The sequence below is a fragment of the Setaria italica genome, chromosome VII, assembly GCF_000263155.2.
Source record: "Setaria italica strain Yugu1 chromosome VII, Setaria_italica_v2.0, whole genome shotgun sequence".
Lineage (NCBI taxonomy): Eukaryota > Viridiplantae > Streptophyta > Magnoliopsida > Poales > Poaceae > Setaria > Setaria italica.
Genome location: NC_028456.1, coordinates 27667960 through 27689934, shown reverse-complemented (window position 1 = coordinate 27689934; position 21975 = coordinate 27667960). Strand labels below are relative to the sequence as shown.

General features: G+C 48.1%; 2 protein-coding genes across 2 annotated transcripts; both read right to left on the bottom strand.

Annotated features, from left to right (window-relative positions):
• Window positions 1-6747: 6747 nt before the first annotated feature.
• LOC101775746 (F-box protein PP2-A13) lies at window positions 6748-9465 on the bottom strand. The gene is made up of 3 exons (XM_004976481.3): window positions 8635-9465; window positions 8316-8434; window positions 6748-7460 (listed from the first exon to the last, which is right to left on the bottom strand). Exons 1-3 carry the CDS (start codon window positions 8998-9000, stop codon window positions 7022-7024), a joined length of 924 nt encoding a protein of 307 aa, XP_004976538.1. The 5' UTR covers window positions 9001-9465; the 3' UTR covers window positions 6748-7021.
• A 7187-nt stretch (window positions 9466-16652) lies between these two features.
• LOC101775338 (E3 ubiquitin ligase BIG BROTHER-related) lies at window positions 16653-20782 on the bottom strand. The gene is made up of 8 exons (XM_004976480.4): window positions 20623-20782; window positions 19860-20022; window positions 18898-19120; window positions 18756-18820; window positions 18639-18683; window positions 18214-18338; window positions 17783-17891; window positions 16653-17226 (listed from the first exon to the last, which is right to left on the bottom strand). Exons 2-8 carry the CDS (start codon window positions 20001-20003, stop codon window positions 17188-17190), a joined length of 750 nt encoding a protein of 249 aa, XP_004976537.1. The 5' UTR covers window positions 20004-20022; window positions 20623-20782; the 3' UTR covers window positions 16653-17187.
• Window positions 20783-21975: the final 1193 nt, after the last annotated feature.

Genomic DNA, 21975 nt, shown 5'->3' with positions numbered 1-21975 from the left:
AGCTTCCCTGATTGGTTTCGCTCAAAATTTTTTTGAACTATTTCATTTTATTTTTAACAATGGCATATGTCAGCAATTTAGATCGGGGTTACTTCATATTATCTTTTATAACGAAGAGTTGGGTAGTTTAAATGTAAATTTATGGAGTACTTAGGTTTTCTATAATGAAAGAGGTTGATAATTTACAAGAAAATTAGATCTAATGACTATTATTGTCAGTGATGCTTAGAGTTTACTAAACTGATGACCAGATGTTTCTTCTTTTGTGAAAAATTTTAGGATTACCTCCTTTCCAACATGTCATGAAGATTAACATGAACCCCCCCCCCCCCAAAAAAAAAATAAATAACTAATAATAGTAAGATATTGCATTTATTAACATGGTGTGGAACCATTAAGCCCGTATATTTGCTAATCTGCCTTTATTAACATGAACTGTTGATCTCATTTCAACAAATATTTCCTTTTAAGAAAATATTATCCATTTTCCTGAATTAACTATCAGTTATTTTTTTCAATTTTATAGACTAATATTGCATAGGAAATGAACATTTGATTACTTTCAAGTGCTGAACTAGAATGGTGATTAGCAAATTCGTTTGACTATCCAACTGGAGTAGAACAAACGTTAATGGCCCATAATTTTCCAAACAAGGGTAAACTTTTTACGTGTTCTTTGACTTGTCATAAATCATGCGTAACTTTATCGATTTAATTTTTCTAGAATTTAATTTCGACTATTTTGAAGTTGCGTATCTTATTTTGGATGTTTTCGCAGTTTTTCCTAGTTTCAAAACCGCCTCTAGCTAGGTGGATTTGGACGTGTGAAAATGCTTGCTTGGAGTGATCCATAAGTCAAAAACACCATGGTCATAATGCAGGTGCAATGACAGTAACTTTTATAACTTTACTCATGTCTCTACTGGTTGGATTAGTCAATATGTATATTAAATAAAAGTTCTTGTTCTTGAATGATGGAATAACGAAACACATCCTTATACATTAAAACTTAAAGTTCTACGCAAACTATTTACATCTATATATTCTAAATAGTTTAAAAGATTTCAGTCACGAGCGTTTACATATTAAATTTGCTCGTTGGAATTTTGTGGAATTTCCAGAAGTTGACACGAACCAAACAAGGCTTCAGCAACGCCCCCCAAGAACAGTAGCCTTTGCTATTTTGCTACCTTTAGTATGTGTTTGTCCTGTAGAAGCCATTTGGCAAATAAGAGGCAGCGAAGCCCGACTTCTATCCGGAAAGTCCTGGCCAGGTGTTTGGTCTTGTACATGCCATTCAATTCGTGCGAAAGTCTAGACCGATTCCTTTTGACCGGGAGCTGAGAGCTAGCGCACCTCGATCGCTTTCTCTATGTGAACCGAGGCATGGCATGTCAAACAAAGCAAACGCACGGCGGGACAAAACAAATTTGAATTGCAGCCTAAGCAACCCAGATACGGTTTCGGATCGCATGCGTCGTGATGAATTTTAACAGCATGCATCATGCGCATGACTTGTCGGAGCCGACATGCATGGTCTGGAAGCAACGTAGTATACGTGTCTAAAGACACCCCAGTTAAGCAATTGAGCAACAGTGACAGTGCACATACTAAAGCCAAGGTCGATTTGGGACCAAGGGCAGCGAGTCAACTGCAGTCAATGGTTATGTTGACGTGAATGATGCGGCCGAATGGAAAGGAAGAAGGGCTTTTGGTCGTTGTCCATTCCGATCCAGAGGCACGGAAAACCTTGCGCATCACTGTTGTGATCTTAATTAGACCCAGAATCCATCTACATTGCTGCAGTTGGTGGCTTGCTCTAGGGTACGGTTTCTAGAATACTAGATCATGCATCGCGCTGAAAAAGACGACCAAAATGGGTAGTAACATTTATTGGACTTGCATACAAGTTGGTATAGCTATCTTGTTTTCACGTGAAAAAGTATCTCCACATGCATGCTTGAAGAGAACAAGAATCGTCATCAGCGCTACTGCCGACGTGTTGCTGAAATCGAGCTTCTAGAAAAGAAAAAAGCATGCATCTTTTGTTTTGTCCTTTTTAATGTTCCTTACTTATAAAAAAAACATGCATATTTTGTTTGTCTTTTTTAATGTTCCTTAGAGAGATCTCATATGACGATTACCGACTTACTACCTGAAAAGTTGCCATCAGTAGATGGATAACATAGAGTACTACGTTGTCATCTCTGCATCCAGTAGAATTTCACCTCACTACTCCGTGCTCATCGTACGATTACGTTGCAATATTGCCGCCCGTGTGTAACCGTAGGTACAGCACGCACAACTGACCACAGTTTACTAGGCTAGCTGCAAGGTGTGCTGTAAAAATGTTACAGCAGGGAGGCATGGAGGACTTCCCACGATGACACAGTGCCCTTGCTCGCGCAGCGTCATACACGGTGCACCATGCCGCGACACCAACGGCTGCTCGACACGTCCGCGTAGAATACTGTGTACACTGACGCGAGATGGCCCTCCCGGCGGGCTGGCCCCCTGGTATCCAGCACAAGCAGGCGCTGCGACCTGATTTTCCTGCAGGACCAAAAGATCGAGCACGCGTCGTCGCATCGTGTCCTGGCGCCGTACAGGAGCCGTCGGCGGTCGGCGCCAAAGTCCCGCAGACGCGGATCGGTCGTCTCGATCGGTAACGTCGCCGCGCGCTCGCGCACCGGCCCGCGTAGCTTCGTCAGCGTGCTCCCCCATCAGAAGGCCACTAGGCACTAGGCTGGGACGGGATCACTGTCGCCGCGGCCGTTCACTGACCGCGCGCGCGGTGACTCAAGTGGCGCGCGCGGTGACTGACGGCTGTCTAGTTATAGGCCGGTGCCATAGACATGGACAGGGCCGTCTCGAGCAAATTGAGGGCCCTGTGCTAAAATAAATTTTAGACTCGATATAAAAAAGTTTACAAAATAGTAAATAAATGTTACATAGAAAAAAATATTATTTTGCTTATGGAAAAGGGCTACGGGCTCATTTGGACTGTGCTAACGATGGCTTTGCCAAATAATTGACGAGTTTAGGAAAAAATATGCGGCGTGATATTTTTAAGTATGTTAAGACACTACAATTATGCCTGAAAGAGTTCAAAACCTAGGCTAATTTTTGTCTCCCGAGCTTCTGTTGCTTTAGCTAGACTAGTGAATACACAAAAGAGTACATGGGCTGGATCCCGGCTGCAGCCTCTAGCCCGGATCCTAGATCTAGGGGTGGACCTAGGTAATGCTGAGTGAGGGCATAGGCCGCCGCTCAAAATTTGCTAACAGTGGTAGTTGACTTGTTTTTTACCACGGGTGCCCTCCCTCCAAGTGAACATTATGCCCTCACACACCAAAAATATAAGCTTAGATCCGCCCCTGACTACCGTTACCCTGCAATGGAAGTATATGGCGATATAACAGCTACGGCGGTGAAACCCGTACTCGTAAATTACCATCTTTCCCGTCTCAGGTGTTTCTTCCCTGTTGTTGCGTTTCTGGGGAGCAGGGGGTAGTGTCCTCTGTCCTGCATGCATGGGCAGTCTGAGGCCTGGCGGGAGCATGCAGGCGAGCTGCTGCTGGCAGTTGGGCAACAGCTCCCTCCCTTCCATTTCCCATGCAGGCGTAGCGATGCGCAGGATTCTCTGCAGCACCAACCCTACGTGCCTGCTCCCGAGCTGGAATCATATCATGACGACCCATTTGTCTTGGTGCTTATCCAGCAGGCCTGCTACGTGCAGTGGCCCTCGCCTCAAGCTGGATCCGGACCTCACTCCCACAGTCCCACTCCACTCACGCACTGCAGCCTGCAGCCTGCGGATTAGAGCTGCAAGTTGTTGCAAAAACGACAGGGCCGGTGCAGTGCAGTGTGATCGAGTAGTACCGAGGCCGTTTCGCGCGCTGTCAACCTCTTCCCAGCCACTTATGTAATGCAACTGTGCGCTCCCTGTAAACCCGTAACAGTCTCGCACGCTGGTGGATCCCCCAACCAATCGGCTTTACAGCTCGCGGCCATGCAAAGAATTATAATTGTGCCTGCGGACTCTCTGACCTGCCTGTGCCGATGTCAATGGATGCGCGCCCAGCCCTACCCTACCCCCTCGATAACGAACGGGGAAGCCTCTCGAGCCCCCTACAGGCGCGGAACAGAACGGGGGCCTTGGTTTTTCCCCTGACCCGCCGCCTGCAAGATGGCGTGCCGACGACATGGGCGCGGTGCCCGCCATGTCGGCACCACCACGGCACCGCGCGCGGCGCGGTCGATCGGTTAGCGGCGACCCGGTCGTCCCGCTCCCGCCCGCCCCATGCTGCCGGGCCACCAGCGCGCGGTGGAGTCGCCGCCGTCGCCGTCGTCGTTCGTCAACTATCACCGGAGTGGATCGATCCCCGCGCGCGTGCGGGACACGGCGTTGCGTTGCGCGGTGAAGCCGGTGCAACTTGCCGCGCGAATCGAGCGGGCGACAGCAACTCTTCCCCTTGACACGCACGCCGAGGCGCGGCGCGACGCGCTTTTTTCCTTCCTTTCCGTGCGGGTCAATGACAGCGTATGGCGATCCGGGATTTTCAAACCTTGACTGCAATAACAGGCTGTCCCGGTCCAAGGACGTCACAGGAAAATCATCGTGAGGCCGATCGATGGGCATTAGACTATTGGGCGGCCGGTGTCGTTGTACTGCTACCTGAGCTCATGCTGGCGCTGGAGGCCCGGCCACACACTGGACCTCAAGGCTGCTGCACCGGCAGCGCAGTAGCCAGCCACCACCACACCACCGCACCACTGCCCCGGCCAGGCCGGCTGGCCGTTGGTTGCGATCGCGACGAGATGGACGCCAGGCTGCTCCGCATCTCGGGCTGGCCTCGCCTTTCCCTGCATAGCACTGTGCTCGCAGGGTGGCAGGGCGCCGGGCGCGTCCACGATCGACAGGTCGACACGTACTTGCCGCTGGCCCAGCGCGCAGCAAGGTCGGGCGCGAAGCAACCTGCGCTGCAACAACCCTGCATAAACGGATCGGATCGGACTGGACCACCATAGACGCAGCAGCCACCACCCATAAAGGCCAGAGACGACAGGGCAGCGGCATCGCATCGGCGTCGTCACTCGTCAGGTCTCGGTGCCAATCCACTCGCCCTGGGCTCTCCCTGCCGTCTGCCCTGTGCCGGGCTCACACACACCATCATGGTGTTCCGGCGGTTTCAGTAGGAACCAAGCAATCATCGCCATTCGCCACCAAAAATGCACTCGCGGCGCATACCAGTTCGGTCAAAACACGGACGAGACCTCGATCAGTTTCCATTCCAGTGGGTAACAACTCACACACACGGCCGTGTAGCTGGTCGCATTACCATCAGCTGGCTGGCTCCCCGTGTAGTTTGTGTAGCGGCGGCGTTACAAAACAAGGGTGCGCTTGCCGAAATGGATGACCACGGGTGCTTACGGACAAGATCCTACGTTATCAGATGGAAGACAGGCTTGGTTTGCCACGTTTCCGTGACCAGGAAACTCTCGGCGAGTTCCCATTCCCCAAAGGCACGAGCTGGCTGGCTGGCGCCGCCACGTAAATCTCCGTGTTCAGGCGTGAACATGTACACTTGCCACGTGAATCCCATTCGCTGCGGGATTTTGTCGTAGGACTCGTAGTTTCTGAATCGCAGAGGTACTACAGTGCTTCTGAGATGTGATGGGTCGCTAAAATATTTGATGCCTTGAGCTCACAAAAAGGGCATGTATTTGTAGTTATCTGAATATACTATGCATATGCATGCTGTAGCAATGTCTGTATAAATTGTAGGAGATCGGATGAAGGATAAGGTTACAAATTACAATGAGATGGACTTCACTTGGGAATTGCCTAGATGCTACTGAGATAAGGACCGGGGGTGCAGGCCAAATTTAGAGAAGACCTTAGCGGCTGAAGGTTTACAGACTAACTGGATTTCTGACAGATTGTATCCATCCGCAAGTAACTGCATCAAAATGACAGGCACAATTAGAAGAAAAAAAGCTGCCACTTCATTGAGACTACAACCTGTAATAGGCGAGAGTATCTGCACTGAACCTTGTTAGTTCGTCAGGTAGAGAAGGGACCTGCAAGCTAGTATCGATAGTCGATGCAGATTGATGGTACTCTTGCGGTTCCTGCTCAACTGTAGTGGTAATTTCCACGTTCCTTGCTTTGAATAGCATTCATCAGTACAACAAATTAATGAACAAACTGATATATAGAATACTGAAAAGGACAATGAGTCCTTGAATATTTCAGGAATAAGAAGGCCCAACAAAAGAAGGCCAGGCCCACCATTTGATTTTACAGCCCAAGAAGAGGCCTTGGAGTACGCACAGCCCAGAAAAAGGTAGCAGCCGCTTTTCAGTTCATCAGTTATTCGTTTGGAGTTTGGGAATTGGGACGGCAACTGAACGGAACCTCCAATCGTGTCTCTCCGCACGCTTTGCATCAATCATCAAATCAACAAGGCGAGAAGCAATTTCGATGAGCTAACTCGGTAACACTAACACTTGCTATTGCAAGAGATCAGCAAAATCGAAATGCTCCGACAATCCAAGGAACATGATAGGACTGCATGTTCAACCACATGGCAAGCTAAAACGACCAATGCCATGAGGAAAAGCGAGCACACCACGAAATATTAGCAAAGGCAGATTTGAACGGAAGAGACTGGAAACATCAGTCTACCCAAATTCCAATCACATACAAACACAAGATCTCTGCACAGAGATAACGGGGAGGCGTTATTGAACTAAACATGCTATATATTCCGGTGGAAAACAAATGAAACATATACATACAGGCGCCAAGCACTCTGAATCATATACCGCTATACCTACATCTAGTCTTCCTGACCTCCCTACTTATTTGACTAACACTAGAAAAACAAAATAAATACAGAACAAGACCTTATGTCCATGCAAAACTCTTGGAAAAAGAATATCCACACTACGCTTTTGGACAAGAATGACCATAACAAAGAAGAAGAAACAGGCTAGCCAATCCATGCAAACGCTCCTACAAAATTTTCTGGCACAATATGCACTCCTCCTCATATCGGTGATCTTTGGGGTATATGAAGACCGAATCAACACACAGGCCACCTTTTGTATGTGTACAATCAATCTGCATCATAGAGAACTTGAGCTCCGTCACCTCATCTGAACTCGATACGACAAAATCGCCGACGTGGTAAAGGATCCATCTTCCCGGTTTAGTTAGATAACATTCAGACTCGGTGTACTGATCATCCGAAGTTGAAAGCTGGAACCGTGTTGGTTTGATGTCCCAACCGTGAATACTCTCAGAGGCATGGCCTCGGCGGCTCATCCACTTGTGTGGTCGACCCAAATGGAGCCGGAAGAATAGGCTGTATGAACCAGCGGGGAAGCAGAAATCAATCTCCCCGCACACCTCAAGCCACCAAATCTGCTGAAGATAGTCAACACCGCGAAACCTTCAGTAAAAACACAGCAGTTTAATCATCTCGCATTCAGTGACTTCAGAAAAGATTGGATACGAAATTGATACAGCTCGAACATATAATGATAGGATGGACAAAGTTACAACACCAGAGCATGCAATGCAAGGTGAATTTCCTTTTAAGAAGATATCTGAGTAACTGTGTGTGCAAAACTATCAATGCGATGGCACAAGTAACAATGAATCAGCTCACAATAGGGAGAGTTTTGGATGATGGGGTTAGTGATTTTTCAAATTCAGTTCGAGTGAAGATATATCTCGACTCCTTGATGAGTCAACTACTAAAACCCATCAATTATTCAACCACTGGTGTCAGTAGTGTCAATCACCATCCAAGATCCAAGTACTTGACTGGCTTGCAACGTTGTCAGTTTACAAACAGTTTGGGTAAGTTGTCTGGCATGACGGGCATTCTGAATCTGTCTGAATGTCCCATGCACCCTATTGGTTAGGAAAACACACCATCAATCATCACAAAAGTAGACGATGCACATTGCTTCTTGGGTAGGTATGCGAAAGAAAGATACATGCACTAAACGAAGTTATTTTAAGCTTTGAACAACAAACCTTCATGGCAATAACGAAACAGAAACATTAAACGATCCATAGAAAAGAACAACAGAGGTCAGAAGTTCATCAGATTGCTAATGAAAATAACAAAAGCCAAGCAATTAATTATGAATTTCTAATTAACCAGTGATTATGGACCATATACAACTATGAGTCTATGACATGACAAGCATTCCATGATTTTTTTTCTCATTCTGCTAACAGATTAATGGAATATAATTTTAACTTTACTTGGAAAAATAGAAGCAAGAGCAGGTACCTTGATTCCTCTGTGGACAGGTGGCTCCAATACCTCCGATCATCTCTGCCTGTGATCGACATAGCCTTTGAGGAGATGGACATGCAAAAACCTCCCTTGTCCTTCTCAATCCAAAATTCCTAATCACATAACTGCTTTTAATTAGATTATCACAACAGAGGTAGAACAAAAAGGTACGAACAAACATCACTGAAGACAAGTGAGCTGTACTGGTCGACTTACAAAAAGTCATCCTCTTACAAAAAGAAAACAAGGTTGGATACAAAAAGAAAACACATTATATTGTTGGTAGATATGATCGAAAAGAAAAGGGAGATACCTTGGTGCCACCGTCGAAGGGGGTGGGCCGGCACAGGCGCGCGTATATCTCCTTCTTGATCGCGGCAGAGGAGCAGCACCGGCCATTGCCCTCGGCCGCGCCGTCGCAGCCGCAGTCGTCGTCGGCCGCGGCGGCCAGCGCGGCGAGGTACCGGTGGTTGGCGGGCAGCTTGGCGGCCCAGATGCAGTCAGCGGAGGCCGCACCCCGGAACGCCCGGTTGAGGCAGGCTACCTGGCAGATCTCCAGCGGGTCGAGGTAGAGCAGCACCGCCGCCACGCAGCTCTCCGGCATGTCGCCCAGCGACGTCTGACCCCACCCACGGCCGTACCCCTCCGGCCCTACCATGCTCGACGCGCCCGCCCCCATCCAAATTGCAAATTTTCGACGCGAGCAATGCGGGGGAGCTGGGCCGTTTCCTCGGATTCCGGCTCCAATGCGTGGACACCTTTCTCCTCTATCTGGTCGGGGACGGTTGGATAACCGCCAATTCCTCTCCAATTCAACTGACTTGCAGCGGCGAAAGAAACATCAGAAGCTCGTCCTCAGACCAGCCGCCGCGACCAGATTCCCGGCCAACCTTGACATCAACTCCAGCCCAAAAGACCAAATCTTTTCCACCTGAAGAACCCAAAATGCTCAGAATTTTCGCGCGACACGCCTCGGTAGAGAATCAGAAGGGGGAAGAAGACTTTTGGAGGAGTGGCTTGCGACGGAGGGAGGAGAGAACTAGGCGCCTGGTGCCTTGCTGACCTGGTGATGGCCGTATAAAATAGCGCGCTTTTCAGGCCGATGGTTTTGGACAAGGAAAACTGGCTCAAGTGGATATTTGTTGCTTTGGCAAATCATCGCCACGTCGTCCGCGGCATTGTTTTGGCTAAAGATTAGCTGCGGTGTGGGGGCGATGGAGATCCGAGAGGGAGTTGGGGGACAAGACTGATTAGGTGTAACCGCGCAATCAATTTGGTGTCGTGTGGATTTGATGTGCCGTCATGGCTCTGGTAGTTCGCTTCATGAGGTGGTTCGTATCAACAGTGTCCGTAGTGTGGTGGCATAAAAAATACTGGCATCATGGATAATCCTTGTACAAAAAATATCATGAATGATCCAATTCAGATAAGTTGGTACGCACTCGTAATCATGCAGATAGTTTAAGTCGCTGTTAACATCGACTGTTGTCACCATGTAAGTTAAAAGTCCACTTTAAAAGAAAACTGTCCTTCGCTAAGTGTGTGTGCATCCTTAAAACCATTTCGAATAACTATTTTTTGAATAAAGGAAAAATGCTGCTTTTTGCACCGGATGATGGATACAAGCTTGGCATTCGTCTTTAAAACGTCCTCGGAGAGCAACATTTGTCCGGCTAGCAATGAACGACTACTTATAGTTTTCTTAACTTGTACGGAGTACTAGCTGGCAATATCAGATCAATTCACTCTCTCAACCTGTCTGCTTACCTTTCTTCTGTGACGTGGACGAAACTTAACACAAACTGCGCCCTTGTTTTCAACCAAATCAGTGCACTAGTACATCATAAATTCAGCCCTTTTTTAGCGACGACAACACCATCGTTTGACAGCTTAACCGACGATGAAAGCCACAGTATGTAATGGAAATCTCTGGCAGGACCAGTACCGAAAGCAACAAAGGCATCCACGTCGGCATGCCTGCCTGAATCAGCTGCACTTTTCTTCTACAGCCGAAGCTGCATGCCCCTTTGCAATCAGAGAGGCCGGCCAAGCCAAAACCACCCAGGAACCAGGTTCTCGTCAGGGGAAAAAAAAAGAGGAGCTCGAAAGCGAGGCGTCTCTGATTGCCCCAGATAGATTCTAAAATATCACCGGTCGCATTGCTCGCGTCGCGATCGACACAGAGAGGAGATGCTGCGCTCTTCGATTCATCGGCAGGAGTGTGCATAGTAGCGACGAGACGCAGATGCCCAACAGCTAGCGTGGAGGCCTGGAAGGATCGGCTCTGGCCAGCGAGACCCTACCCTTCTGCAGTTCTGCTCGTTCGATTGCGATCGGGGTGGCAGCGGGCGGAGCCGGCAAGTGGCCCGCTGAAAGAGAAAGGGATCACGACGAGGCTGTCGGCCGTCGCCGATGTTCGCCGAGGGAGATGATAAGGCAGGCTGGAGCCGCGCGCGGAGGCGGAGCAGCGCACACGCGTTCGAGCGGCCGCATGCGTGCGTCGACCGGGTGCCGCACGGATGTTTGGTGCAAACTTCCCTTCGCTTTGCGGTGGGGTTTTTCCTGGATAAGCCTCGGCACGTCTGCCTTGGACCAGCAAATGTATCCGTACGTTGCTACGGACGAATGGCATATTTTTTAGAAAAAGAAATGTTAATTGTCTACGGGACGAAGGACATATGTACTAAAAGAGATAGCTGGTAGTTGAATTTTATGTTAGAATATTGTATGGGCGAATAAAATATAATAATTTCTAAAGAACTCTAGTTGTTTCACCGTAATTATTTTCGGAATTTATATCAAAAGAAAAAGTGATGCAGGCAACATTTCTGATGGTGATGGTGCTGCTGATGCAGTCTCTAGTGGATGACGAATTATCACCTTGTGAATTTATGATTGCGATGGAGCGTGGGCTGGTCGTGTGTGAGCCCGTTCACCTCTCTGGCAGGCTGCATCACCAAACCAACTGACCCACACACATCCCTCCCCCTGCGGTCATCCGTTTCCTCCAGCTTTCTCGGCGCCACGTGGTGCATCCCACCGTCCCCCGACTTCACCCCCCAGTTGACCGACCACAATGGCCGCTGTGGCCGCCATCTCCGCGCCACTGCGGCCTCCCCGCCTCGCACTCCACCTCCACCCCCTCCCCCTCCTCCTGCTCCATGGCCTCCCCACTCCCGATGCGCCCGCTCCTCCTGCTCCACGGCCTCCCTACTCCTGATTCGCGCGCTCCCTATCCTACGTTGCTGCTTCCACCGCCCTCTCACCACCGCCATCCACGCCGTCAAGTAGGATGCGGCCGTCTGGACGCCTGCGCCTGTCTCCGCGGTTGGCGCGGCCACCGCCGACGGGTCCATCTAGAATCGTGCGCTCAAAGTTTGCAAAGCATTTCAAATTGTTGAATCGGGTGTCAATTAATTGGAGTCATTACTCGTATCCGCATCCTGCGTTTTAAGCCCGCGATTTCGGGTGTAAATTGGCGAGGTGAGATTATACCTGGGTGGGCGGCTTGCAATCCCCGCCGCCTCCGGGTGCTCGACGCTCCGACCGCCACTCCATCTCCGTCTCGACCCTCCCTCCGCTTCCTCACACTCCGCCGCCATCGTCCCCCCTCCGATTCTTCCTCTGCCGCCTCCGCACCCGCCAGCCACCGCTTCACCGTCCCTCGGCTGACCCGACGGACGGCGACCGCGAGGTGCAAGCGGCGCCCCCGCCAGGGGTCCGATGAGGCCGCAGGGGAGGACCGCACCGCCGACCTCCCCGAGGAGCTCCTTGCTCTCATCTTCAGCCTCCTCGGCTCCGGCGACCACAAGCACTATTTCCCTTTCTTTCTCCCTTGTCTCGGTCTTCGTCTCCCCCTCAGGCAGCACCGTAGCAGCAGCACGGCGGCAGCCCCACAAGCAGCAGGCGGAGGAGAGTGCAGGTGTGAGCGAGCATCCCTGGAGGCTATCTCCCCGAGCATTTGATGGTTCGGTCGCCACAGTTGGGGGAAGAGACGGGCAGTCGGGGCCATGCCGCAACGCAGGTGGATAGTGACAGTGGCCATGGCCTTGCACATACGTGACCCCGCAGGGGGAGCCTGGCCGGAGAAAACGGCCTTCGAGGCAGCGGTGCAGCGCGGGCGTACGACACTGGTGGCCGCGGCCCGACGCGCGGCGACAGTCGTGGCCTGCTCAGGCAGATGGTGGCTAAAGCCTTCGCGAGTGGCCGGCGCGGGCCGATGGGCACGGTGGCCGTGGTCCATACGGCGGCGGTGTCCAGACGCCCTCGTCCACCATGCGAAGCGGCCACCCCGTCCACCGCGCGCCGCCGGAGCTCGCTCAACCTCATCTCCGCAGTCCGCACGCGCGGCCGGGCCACCCTTGACACTCTCCCTCCTTCCCCTCTCCATGGCCGCAGCCGAGCCCAGGACGCCAACCGCCGCACCACCTACACTGCCAGCTGCCCGCGCCCAATCTCCCTCCTTCGCCTCCCTGTTGGGAAGAAAGGAGAAGCTTTTTCTCCTTTAACCCCCCTCCCTTCCCTCCTTTTTCCACCGAGCCCCCCATCTGTTCAGCATTTGGACTGCGGGTTGACTACTAAAAAGTTGAGGGAACTTTTTGCAAAATGACCTCAACGGTTGGAAGAAACAACCGCACTTTAATATTACTAGTAGAAATACCCGTGCGTTACTATGGGTACATGAAAACTACATCGATATATTACCATACTATATAATATGGTCTACATGTATCTAATCATGTTTTAATATGACTCTAATCATTTTTAATATGACCTAATATGTACTTTTGATGTTATATTTGGATAATTTATAAAAGAGTAATAGCTATAGTTGAGTTTTATTAGGTTGAGGATCGGAATAGCTGTAGTTGAGAGTTCTAAGAGTAATATCTACTTAGATATTTGCAAATTAATTAATTAATGCATGGACTTGCCATGCATGGCTACGGGCATTGGATAATTTTTTTAGTTTTGGCTTTACTTTAAATAACTTAATTGTAGAAAAATTCAATTTTACTTTTTTTATATTACCCTAAATCTATATTTTTTTATTATTTACATTCTACGTTATTTTATTCATAATTATTCAAACATAGAAGCCTTATTTAAATCGAATTTATCCTTTTTTTCTTTATGTCATCACCTTGGGCCTATAGCCCAGCCCACTTGCAACACCTGATTCACAGCCCAAGCAGGGAATTCGAGTGCCATTTAAATTTCTTTAAAAATAGATTTTTTTTTCATGTTATGGTTAATAACGATATATATGATTAAATCACCATGCCTGCAGGCTGATATGCCCCTCATCATGTACTCTTCAGTGACCTGTTACAGAAAAAAAAGGCAGGTTATTCAGATACGGGCTCAAACAATGTGTTAGATAAGTAGTCAGAAGATGGAACAGCAGAATTACACCTTGACAAGTTGTTTAGTAGATTCATCAACATCTCCACAAATGTATGTTCTTGAGGTGTCCCCATGATATCCCTAGAGCAACACTCCATGTCACTTTACAAAGCGAGAAGATTAGCAATGACCATATCGACCACATTAGAACACAGCGATGACAAGGAAAGGAACATGGTGGCTGATAAGGAAAAGAACAGCTGTAGCACATACGTTCAAGTAGACAAATAACATCAATATTGATAATGTCTCCATCCTGCAAGGTCAGTCGAAGCAAGCATAACTGTTCAGCTCAAAATTAAGTTCAGCAATTGTACCAACTGACACATCTTGTTTCAGAGCTAGTTTGCAATTGTTATAATGCAATCTAGTTACTTACGAGAATATTTACTAACTATAGTATGTTATTCTGCTTTTATGGCTCAACAAGAAATGCATCTGCTACACTTAAAGCAATTCAAAGCCAAAAAAAATCGATCAACCTGTAGCTCGCGAGAATCAGGGATTCCATGACAGGTGCACTCGTCCAGTGACGTGCAGACATTGTTCGGAAACCCACCGTTCCAAGGGGAGAAGGGTAGGCGTCTACGTCGATGATCATCTGATGCACAGCTCTGCCAATCTCATCCGTCGTCACAGCCGGCTGCGCAGAATAAAGAAAAACACATCAGTGACAAATTTCTCCACAGAAGCCGAATTAGATATGCAAAATACTCACTACTCACTTTGACCAGTGTTCCTGCATACTGCAGAACCCCATCGGCACCAAGACCTTAGTCCACGCGCAGTACCGTCGCCACCTCCTGCTCCGATCCGCCTTGCCACCGTAGCCCGCATCCAGAAGGGGCTCATACGCTACCTCTACATCGTTATTGACCTCAGCTAGGAATGAGCCGCCGTGCCGCTGGCGAGAGACAGAGGAAGGGACGGGCGGGCCTCGGAAGGGAGAAAGGGACCGAAGAAGGTCGGGGCGAAGCGGAACGTGGAGGGCGCCGACGGGGGGCGGCGCGGTCGGGGCGGCACGGGATGTGGAGGGGCGGCGATGGGGACGGCGCCGGGACCCGGGGCGACGGAGTCGGGCGGCGACAGGGGGCGGCGCGGGATATGGAGGGCGGCGACTGGGGTGGCGCGGGGACCCGGGGCGACAGGGGCAACCGACGACGAGGTGAGGAGGGGACGAAAAGGAGAAGCTTTTTCTCTTTAACCCCCTCCCTTCCCTCCTTTTTGCACCCAAGCCTCCCATCTGTTCAGCATTTAGATTGCGGGTTGATTACTAAAAAGCTAAGGGGTTTTTTGCAAAATAACCACGACGGTTGAAAAAATGACGGTTGGAAGAAACATCCTACTAAAAAGAGGATTTTTTTGCAAAATGACCATGACGGTTGAAAATAAATTGACGGTTGGAAGAAACATCCTTGTACATAGATATAGATTACCAGTTTCGTGGCAGATGAACGTTCATTGTTCAGTTTCTGGTCCCTTAAAAAACGAAATGCAAGTACAGGCAGGCAAGACCGCAAGAGGGAGGGGCTGTTTGGATACGAGGTGCTAAACTTTAACAGTGTCACATCGGATGTTCGGATGCTAATTAGGAGGACTAAACATGAGCTAATTATAAAACTAATTGCAAAACCTTGTGCTAATTCGCGAGACGAATCTATTAAGCCTAATTAATCCATCATTAGCAAATGGTTACTGTAGCACCACATTGTCAAATCATGGACTAATTAGGCTTAATAGATTCGTCTCATGAATTATACTCCATCTGTGCAATTAGTTTTGTAATTAGCTTATGTTTAGTACTCCTAATTAGCATCCAAACATCCGATGTGACAGGTGTTAAACTTTAACAGGTGTTTCCCAAACACCCCCGGAATGTGAGGCCCACATCGACGACGATTAACAACCACCAGGGGCCCACATGCCGGTCTGTAATCATGTGTGTGACCAGGCGGCCTTAACCTATGGGCCCCGAACGGATTAAGGTGAGCGGTACGGAAATTTTCCTTGGGTGGATCCAAGTCAGCAGGGCCGCAGGGGGGCCCAGTCCGGCGTGGCACTCCCATCCACACTTCTGCTATGTTTACGTCCCATACTCAAATCAAATGGACCGTTTGTTTCAAGAAATGGAAGGGGGCATGTTTCAATGTTTTAGCTCCCAAGTCCAAACACGAACAAGCCATCAATTAGTAGTACAATAGACAAATGATTCGAAATCTATAGGACGTACCCACCATGGACGATTCCATTCTAGATAAAAACTTACAAAACTCCAACGTACAAGTTCTTATGCGTTTGTTTGCGTAGGTTATGTCTCCCTAGAAGTAGTTGACACCGCTCAGAATGAAACCTCCAAGCCTTACCAACTACTGCATTCTTATTAGATATAAACTAAACCAGTTTTTTTTTTTGGGGTAAAACTAAACCAGGTTCACTGGCTGCGCATGAATGATGAGGTTAGTGGGATCCGAGGGCCACATTTGGAAAACGACTCGCATTCGTTATCTTGATAGACGCCTCATGTCTAAAGATCCAGCAGTTGCCACGACAGTTACGCCAAGAGCGTCAGGAAGACAGGAAGTCAGGATTGGCTCTAACACACCAACCAATCAAAGCTAACTTAAGTAACAAGCTGGTGGTGTTCGGACACAGTTAGCTTCGGACTCTATCGGCAGCATTCCAGCTTCCATGGTGCATTGTGATTGCGTCAGTTACGTGCATGCATCGACTTTCGGCTGAGCGTGAGGCTTGCGGTTTCGTGCCGTGCTCTCTCGTCTCCTCGTGGAGTATATTATACAAAGAGTTTGCCTTGGTGTGTAGCGTGGAGACCCACGAGTTTGTCCATGCATGGGCTGCTTGCTCGAGGAATTCCATCATCCTTCTGAAATCATCCATAAGTTTGAATTCAATCCATGACCCGTACCGGAAGGATCAATCCTACCGAAGTAGATAACATTATGATGCAGCCATAGTCCAAAATGGTTGGCCGAGCCGCCGAGGAAATCAGAAGTCAGACTCCAGCAATCTGACCATTGGCTAATCGTAGTGCCTGCTAGTGCTAGGCTGCTACTACAAAAAATTCAACAGTGCCTAAATTTTCATGCCGCTACTGATTCAATCCACGTTGCAAGGCTCCGGAGAGTATGGCTGAACTGAATGAGGATGAGGTGGAGCCAAAATACTGAAATGAACTGACCATGACCAATATACATAATGAGATAATAAAAAAGAGCTACATTGTGACATCAAGTCTGAATGTCCCAGTGACTCGAGTTCAGAAGCAGTGATCGTATTGATTTTCCTCGAGGCACCACCTGATCTGGCTGGTGTTGCATCCTTGAGCAATACAGTGCGCTACCTTCAGCAACCATGCAGCATGCTCATACGAATGACAGCCATATACCGCAGCAGTCCAGTTGGTTGCTGGAGCTGGCGATAAGATGAATCTGCAATGCCCATTTTACGAGCCGAAAACCTCCTTATTGCAAACAGGGCATACCTGCAGCGTAATGCATGCCACTAAAGGCTTAGCAGTGACCACGCATTTTCAGGATAACAAGCGGAAAACTACAGACATGGTTGCAAGTATGGAAGTGTCAAAGTAAAACCATTTTGTCTGAAAATGCCAGCTTTCTCAGGTTGAATTTAAAGTGAAAAATAATACCAAATGGTTACTCCATAACTATAAGGAACGTGTAATATGCTTGCTCAACAGTTCACCCTCTTACTGTTACCTTCGTTTTTTTATTGTTTTGTAAACTTGTAAGATTTTTTCCTCAAGTTTTAACCTCCTTAGGTCACGCTCAAGATATACTGGCAAGTATGATTGGCAAACCGTGCTCCACAATACAAAACGATAACATCTGCAAGGAACAGTAGCTTTCCTTTCTGATATACTCCTAAACCCTAATAAAATAACTTCACAACAAGTGGGCAAACTGATGAGCACCCACCCACAGAAACTACAGCAAAAAGGAGAAGAATAGAAGCTATGCCAAATGCCAGCAAGTTCTGTACGCTAAATCCATTAAAAAGCTAAAGACCAGGTAGCTTACCTTATTGATCTGTAACCATTTAGCAACACAAGCTTGATGATACTGATGTCCACAGGGCAATTTAGTTAGCCTATCTCGGTTCTTGTAAGCCATACAGCAGATCACACATCTGCATAGGTACAAACAGAAGTGGGTGTCAAAATTGTTTGTTTCCTAAACAACATAACTACACAAGTCAATACAAACATGCAACCAAAGGATATCCTAGTTATTATTCTTCAAAAAAAAATGGTAGAACAATGTAAAGGTTGCAACTTAAGATTATAAGATGGTATTCGTAAAAAAAAACCTTGGACTACAATTAAACAGTATAACAGGGTGTTGCATATTAGGGTAAAAATCGTGGGTCACAACTGCACTTACAAATATACAAATTTGTTGAGCAAGAAACAGGAAAAGTTAATAATCTCTTAATCAGCCTTCAAACTTACTCTTCATGTTTTTCCTTTCTTGAGAATATCCTAATTTTGCAAGTTGAAGTTGGTAACAGTGCTATGACACTTTCAGGCAGCCCTTTGCTTTGGGTACCAATGGCTTCCCCTAACTGTTGTAGTTCCTGAAATCATGAAGAGTCCAACAAATGAAATGCAAGGTTAACAATATAACCTAGTTTACCAGCATATATTGAGCAACCAATCTCACTTGTAGCACAGGGGATAAAAGAGAATAGTCCATTTTTCTAATACTCGACCATAAATCTTTATAATATAAATACCATTAACTATAAGGCAACAATAAAATAGAATAAGCAACTCCTAGCAAAAGGGTAGTGGTCATTAGAACCAAAAGCTAGCTGGCACATAAAAGTGATGGAAGCATAACCAAAAGTTTTATAAAATGACTCGATAGAACGCACCTCATAAGTCATATTATCGGGATCAATGCCATCCTCCTCCACTACCTGCACATTGGTGCTTGGCACAATAAACCGAAGAGCATATTAATTGACAAAATACTTGACAGAAACAAATACCTGAGGAGGTCTGCTTGCAGAACTATGGCCCCTATCAGATGATGAAGAAGATATTGGCTTTCTTCCTAAACAGGTAATTTGAGACAACAGATTAGCACTTAACCTGAGAAACATACTGACTCCGACATGAGTATGCACTAACCCTTATTGTCATAAAGTGAAGTTTTGGCTAGTTGACCCTCCATTTCTTGCAACTCTCTAGCTAAAGCTTCATCAACCGCTAGTTGCAACTCATAGTCATACTTTACAACTTCTGGTTTTCGTCCCTTTGATGTCCTATCATGGCCATAGCTAGAACTGGGAGGTGAATGAGTTCTTGATGAACTGCTACCTTTATTTCCTTGAATTAATTGATACAATATTTCCTGAACAGAGTGCACAAACAGGCAAGTTAATATATATATCTGTCATATTTGTCAAATGATGCTGAACAGTTGCACTACAAAAAAATGGTCATAAGCACCATGCAGCAAAAGGTAAGCAATTCACACTGTTGCCAATTTCATGAAAATGGGTGTTCCATGGATTCTAACTTTGAGTTGGCCATAGAAGGGCCTAGTGTTTCTTAGTTTCTTCATGTTAGTTCCTTTATGCAAGAGTATTTCCTTCTATTATGTAATATACACTATGTAAGAACTTATTTGCTTCTTCTTCTTAAATGATATGGCAGCGCTCCTGCCAAGCTTTTCAAAAAAAAAACTTTGAGCTAAGAACTCAACCTTCCAGCTTATCGTCCTAGTAAAACAGAAATTTATGAATCAGCTATTTTACCATGAGTCCATGACAAACCTGTGTGAATGCATATTATCGGCAAAACAGTAATAATTTTTTTTTCAGTCAGCCCATTTTACAAATCTAGGATTCAAGATCATAACTAGTGCTTACGAGTTACAATCGATTCCTCAAAACAAGCATCAACTAACCATTTCTGGTAAATCTCACCAACACTCGATTGTTTTTATCCACCTAGTTTATAGTGATAAAGTTCAGGAAAGGGCTGTAATGTTTTGACTAAGTTGGTTAGGCTTCCCACAACATCAGAAGCACACGTAAGAGGAACACATGGCCAGCCAATTAAACGGAGAACAGGAAATGGTACCCAACCTGATCTTGAAGAACTTCTGCAAGATCGTCGTCATCGTCAAAGAAGCAACCACCATGATTCTCTTCAATGGCATACGGTAGAGGAGCCTTCATATAACAGACAGATGCGTCCTTCTTTCCAGATTTGTTGCGTCGCGCATACATGCTCACAAGTCACAAGCTCCTAACAAAGGAACTCACAGAATATAGCTGGATCAGGCCCCACGCAAGCATACCACATTGCAATTACACTATCCCACACACATATACCAGAAAACACGCGAACTGCGAAAATGGATCACCCGCAGTCCCTAGCCAATTTTGGCAACTCAGACATGGACTCCTCATGTCATCATAACTCCTTAGCATTGTTCTACAACTACAACAACACAATTTCAAACTATACGAACACAACTGCAACCCCCTCTGAAACTACACATGTAGATCGAGATCCTAATGTCCGGAGCCAAAACAGGACCTGCACTATACTAACGATGATTATCCTACCTACGATAATACATACAGATCACCCTTCCCACAAAAGAACAGATTCGTCCCTTCCAGTTAAAAAAACATAGAAAGATCTATTCATGCAAAAGAACAGACTGATCTCTTCCAGCAATCTACGCCCAATTCCTCTGATGCAGCGCCACAGAACCACCCGAGTCGCGACAAGACACAGATCAAGCATCCGAAACCCATCTCACTCTCACCGCATTTCGAGAACAAACATATCGAGCAAACGAATCTGCAAGAACTTATTAGAGCGGGAGAGGAAGCTAACCTCGTGCGCTGAAGAGAGATTGCTGCACAGTGCACAGATCGGATAGATTTGGCGAAGGGCGGAGCTGGCCGAGTGAGGAGTGAGGAGGTGCGGTCCACAGCTTTGCCTGGTGGTGGCTCATGGCCGCCCGCCCCAAGTACAGTGGCGTCGCGTAATCACGGTCTTGGTGGACCCACACCAGCCCATAGGGGCGGCGTGCGGATGCGGGCCCCGCAGTAATGAGTAGTTTAAGGACCCCACTTGTCAGAGCGTTGGAGCTGTCGCCGGACGGCCGCTTGGCGTTGTCCGCCGCGTCGTCGTGCTGGCCGGCCGTTCAGACGGCGACACGGAGGTGTGAGGTGTCGCTGCAGACTTGCCGTGTGTTGTGCTGGATAGAAGCCAACGTCTTGTTCCTCTACACCAATTTTCATATTTTGAAATAAGTTTGCCGATAATTTATCTTAGCCATCAGTTAATACGGACATACGGTGCTTGTTTGAACAAATCCGTGCCATGCTGAATCGCTAATTTTTTGTAGGTGCAATAGTGATGGAAACAAAAGGAAATGGGAACATGGCCCGAAGAAGAACTCATCCCGAGTATTCAGCCCACGAGCATCTCTGTTCTCGCAGGCCATCAATTGCATGCGGATAGCCCAGTCCACCGCTAACTCACACAAACAACATCATAAGCGAGCGAGGAGCAATGGACAGCCGCGCTAGCCCATTACCGGCCCATCATATCTTACCGCAAATCCCACAATACCGAATTCCCGACCCAGTCTTAAAGGGATGGATGACTCGTGCCATGCTGCACACAGTTTCTGGCCCTGTTTGTATACGCTTTTCTGGAACTCGCTTATCTGGTAAGTAAGTTTATCTGATAAGCCTGCTGTCTGGAGAATCTGCTGTCTGAATAAGCAGGGTGTTTGGCAATCCTGATTATTTTGTGTCGATTGTCTGCCCTGGTTGGTAAGTTGACCTGAATGCCCCTAAGGCTGAATGGTGGCGGGGGCTAAGCCCGGTGGCGGGGCCAAGCCCGGCGGCGGGGGCAAGCCCGGCGGACGGCACCCGGCATCGGTTGCAGGGGTGGCGGCGGCGGACAGGAGCCGGCGGCGGGGGCAAAGCCCAGCGGCGGGGGCAAGCCCGGCGGATGGCACCTGGCGTCGGTTGCAGGGGCAGCGGCGGCGGACGGCCAGGGGCCAAGCCCGGCGGCGGGGGCAAGCTCGGCGGATGGGAGCCGGCGGCGGTTGCGGGAGGCGCGGGGGCGGTGGCGACGGACGGAACCGAGCGCCGGCGCTGGGATCGGGCGGCGGACGGGAGCCGGTGGCGGTCGCGGGAGGCGCGGGAGTGACGGCGGCGGACGGGAACCAAG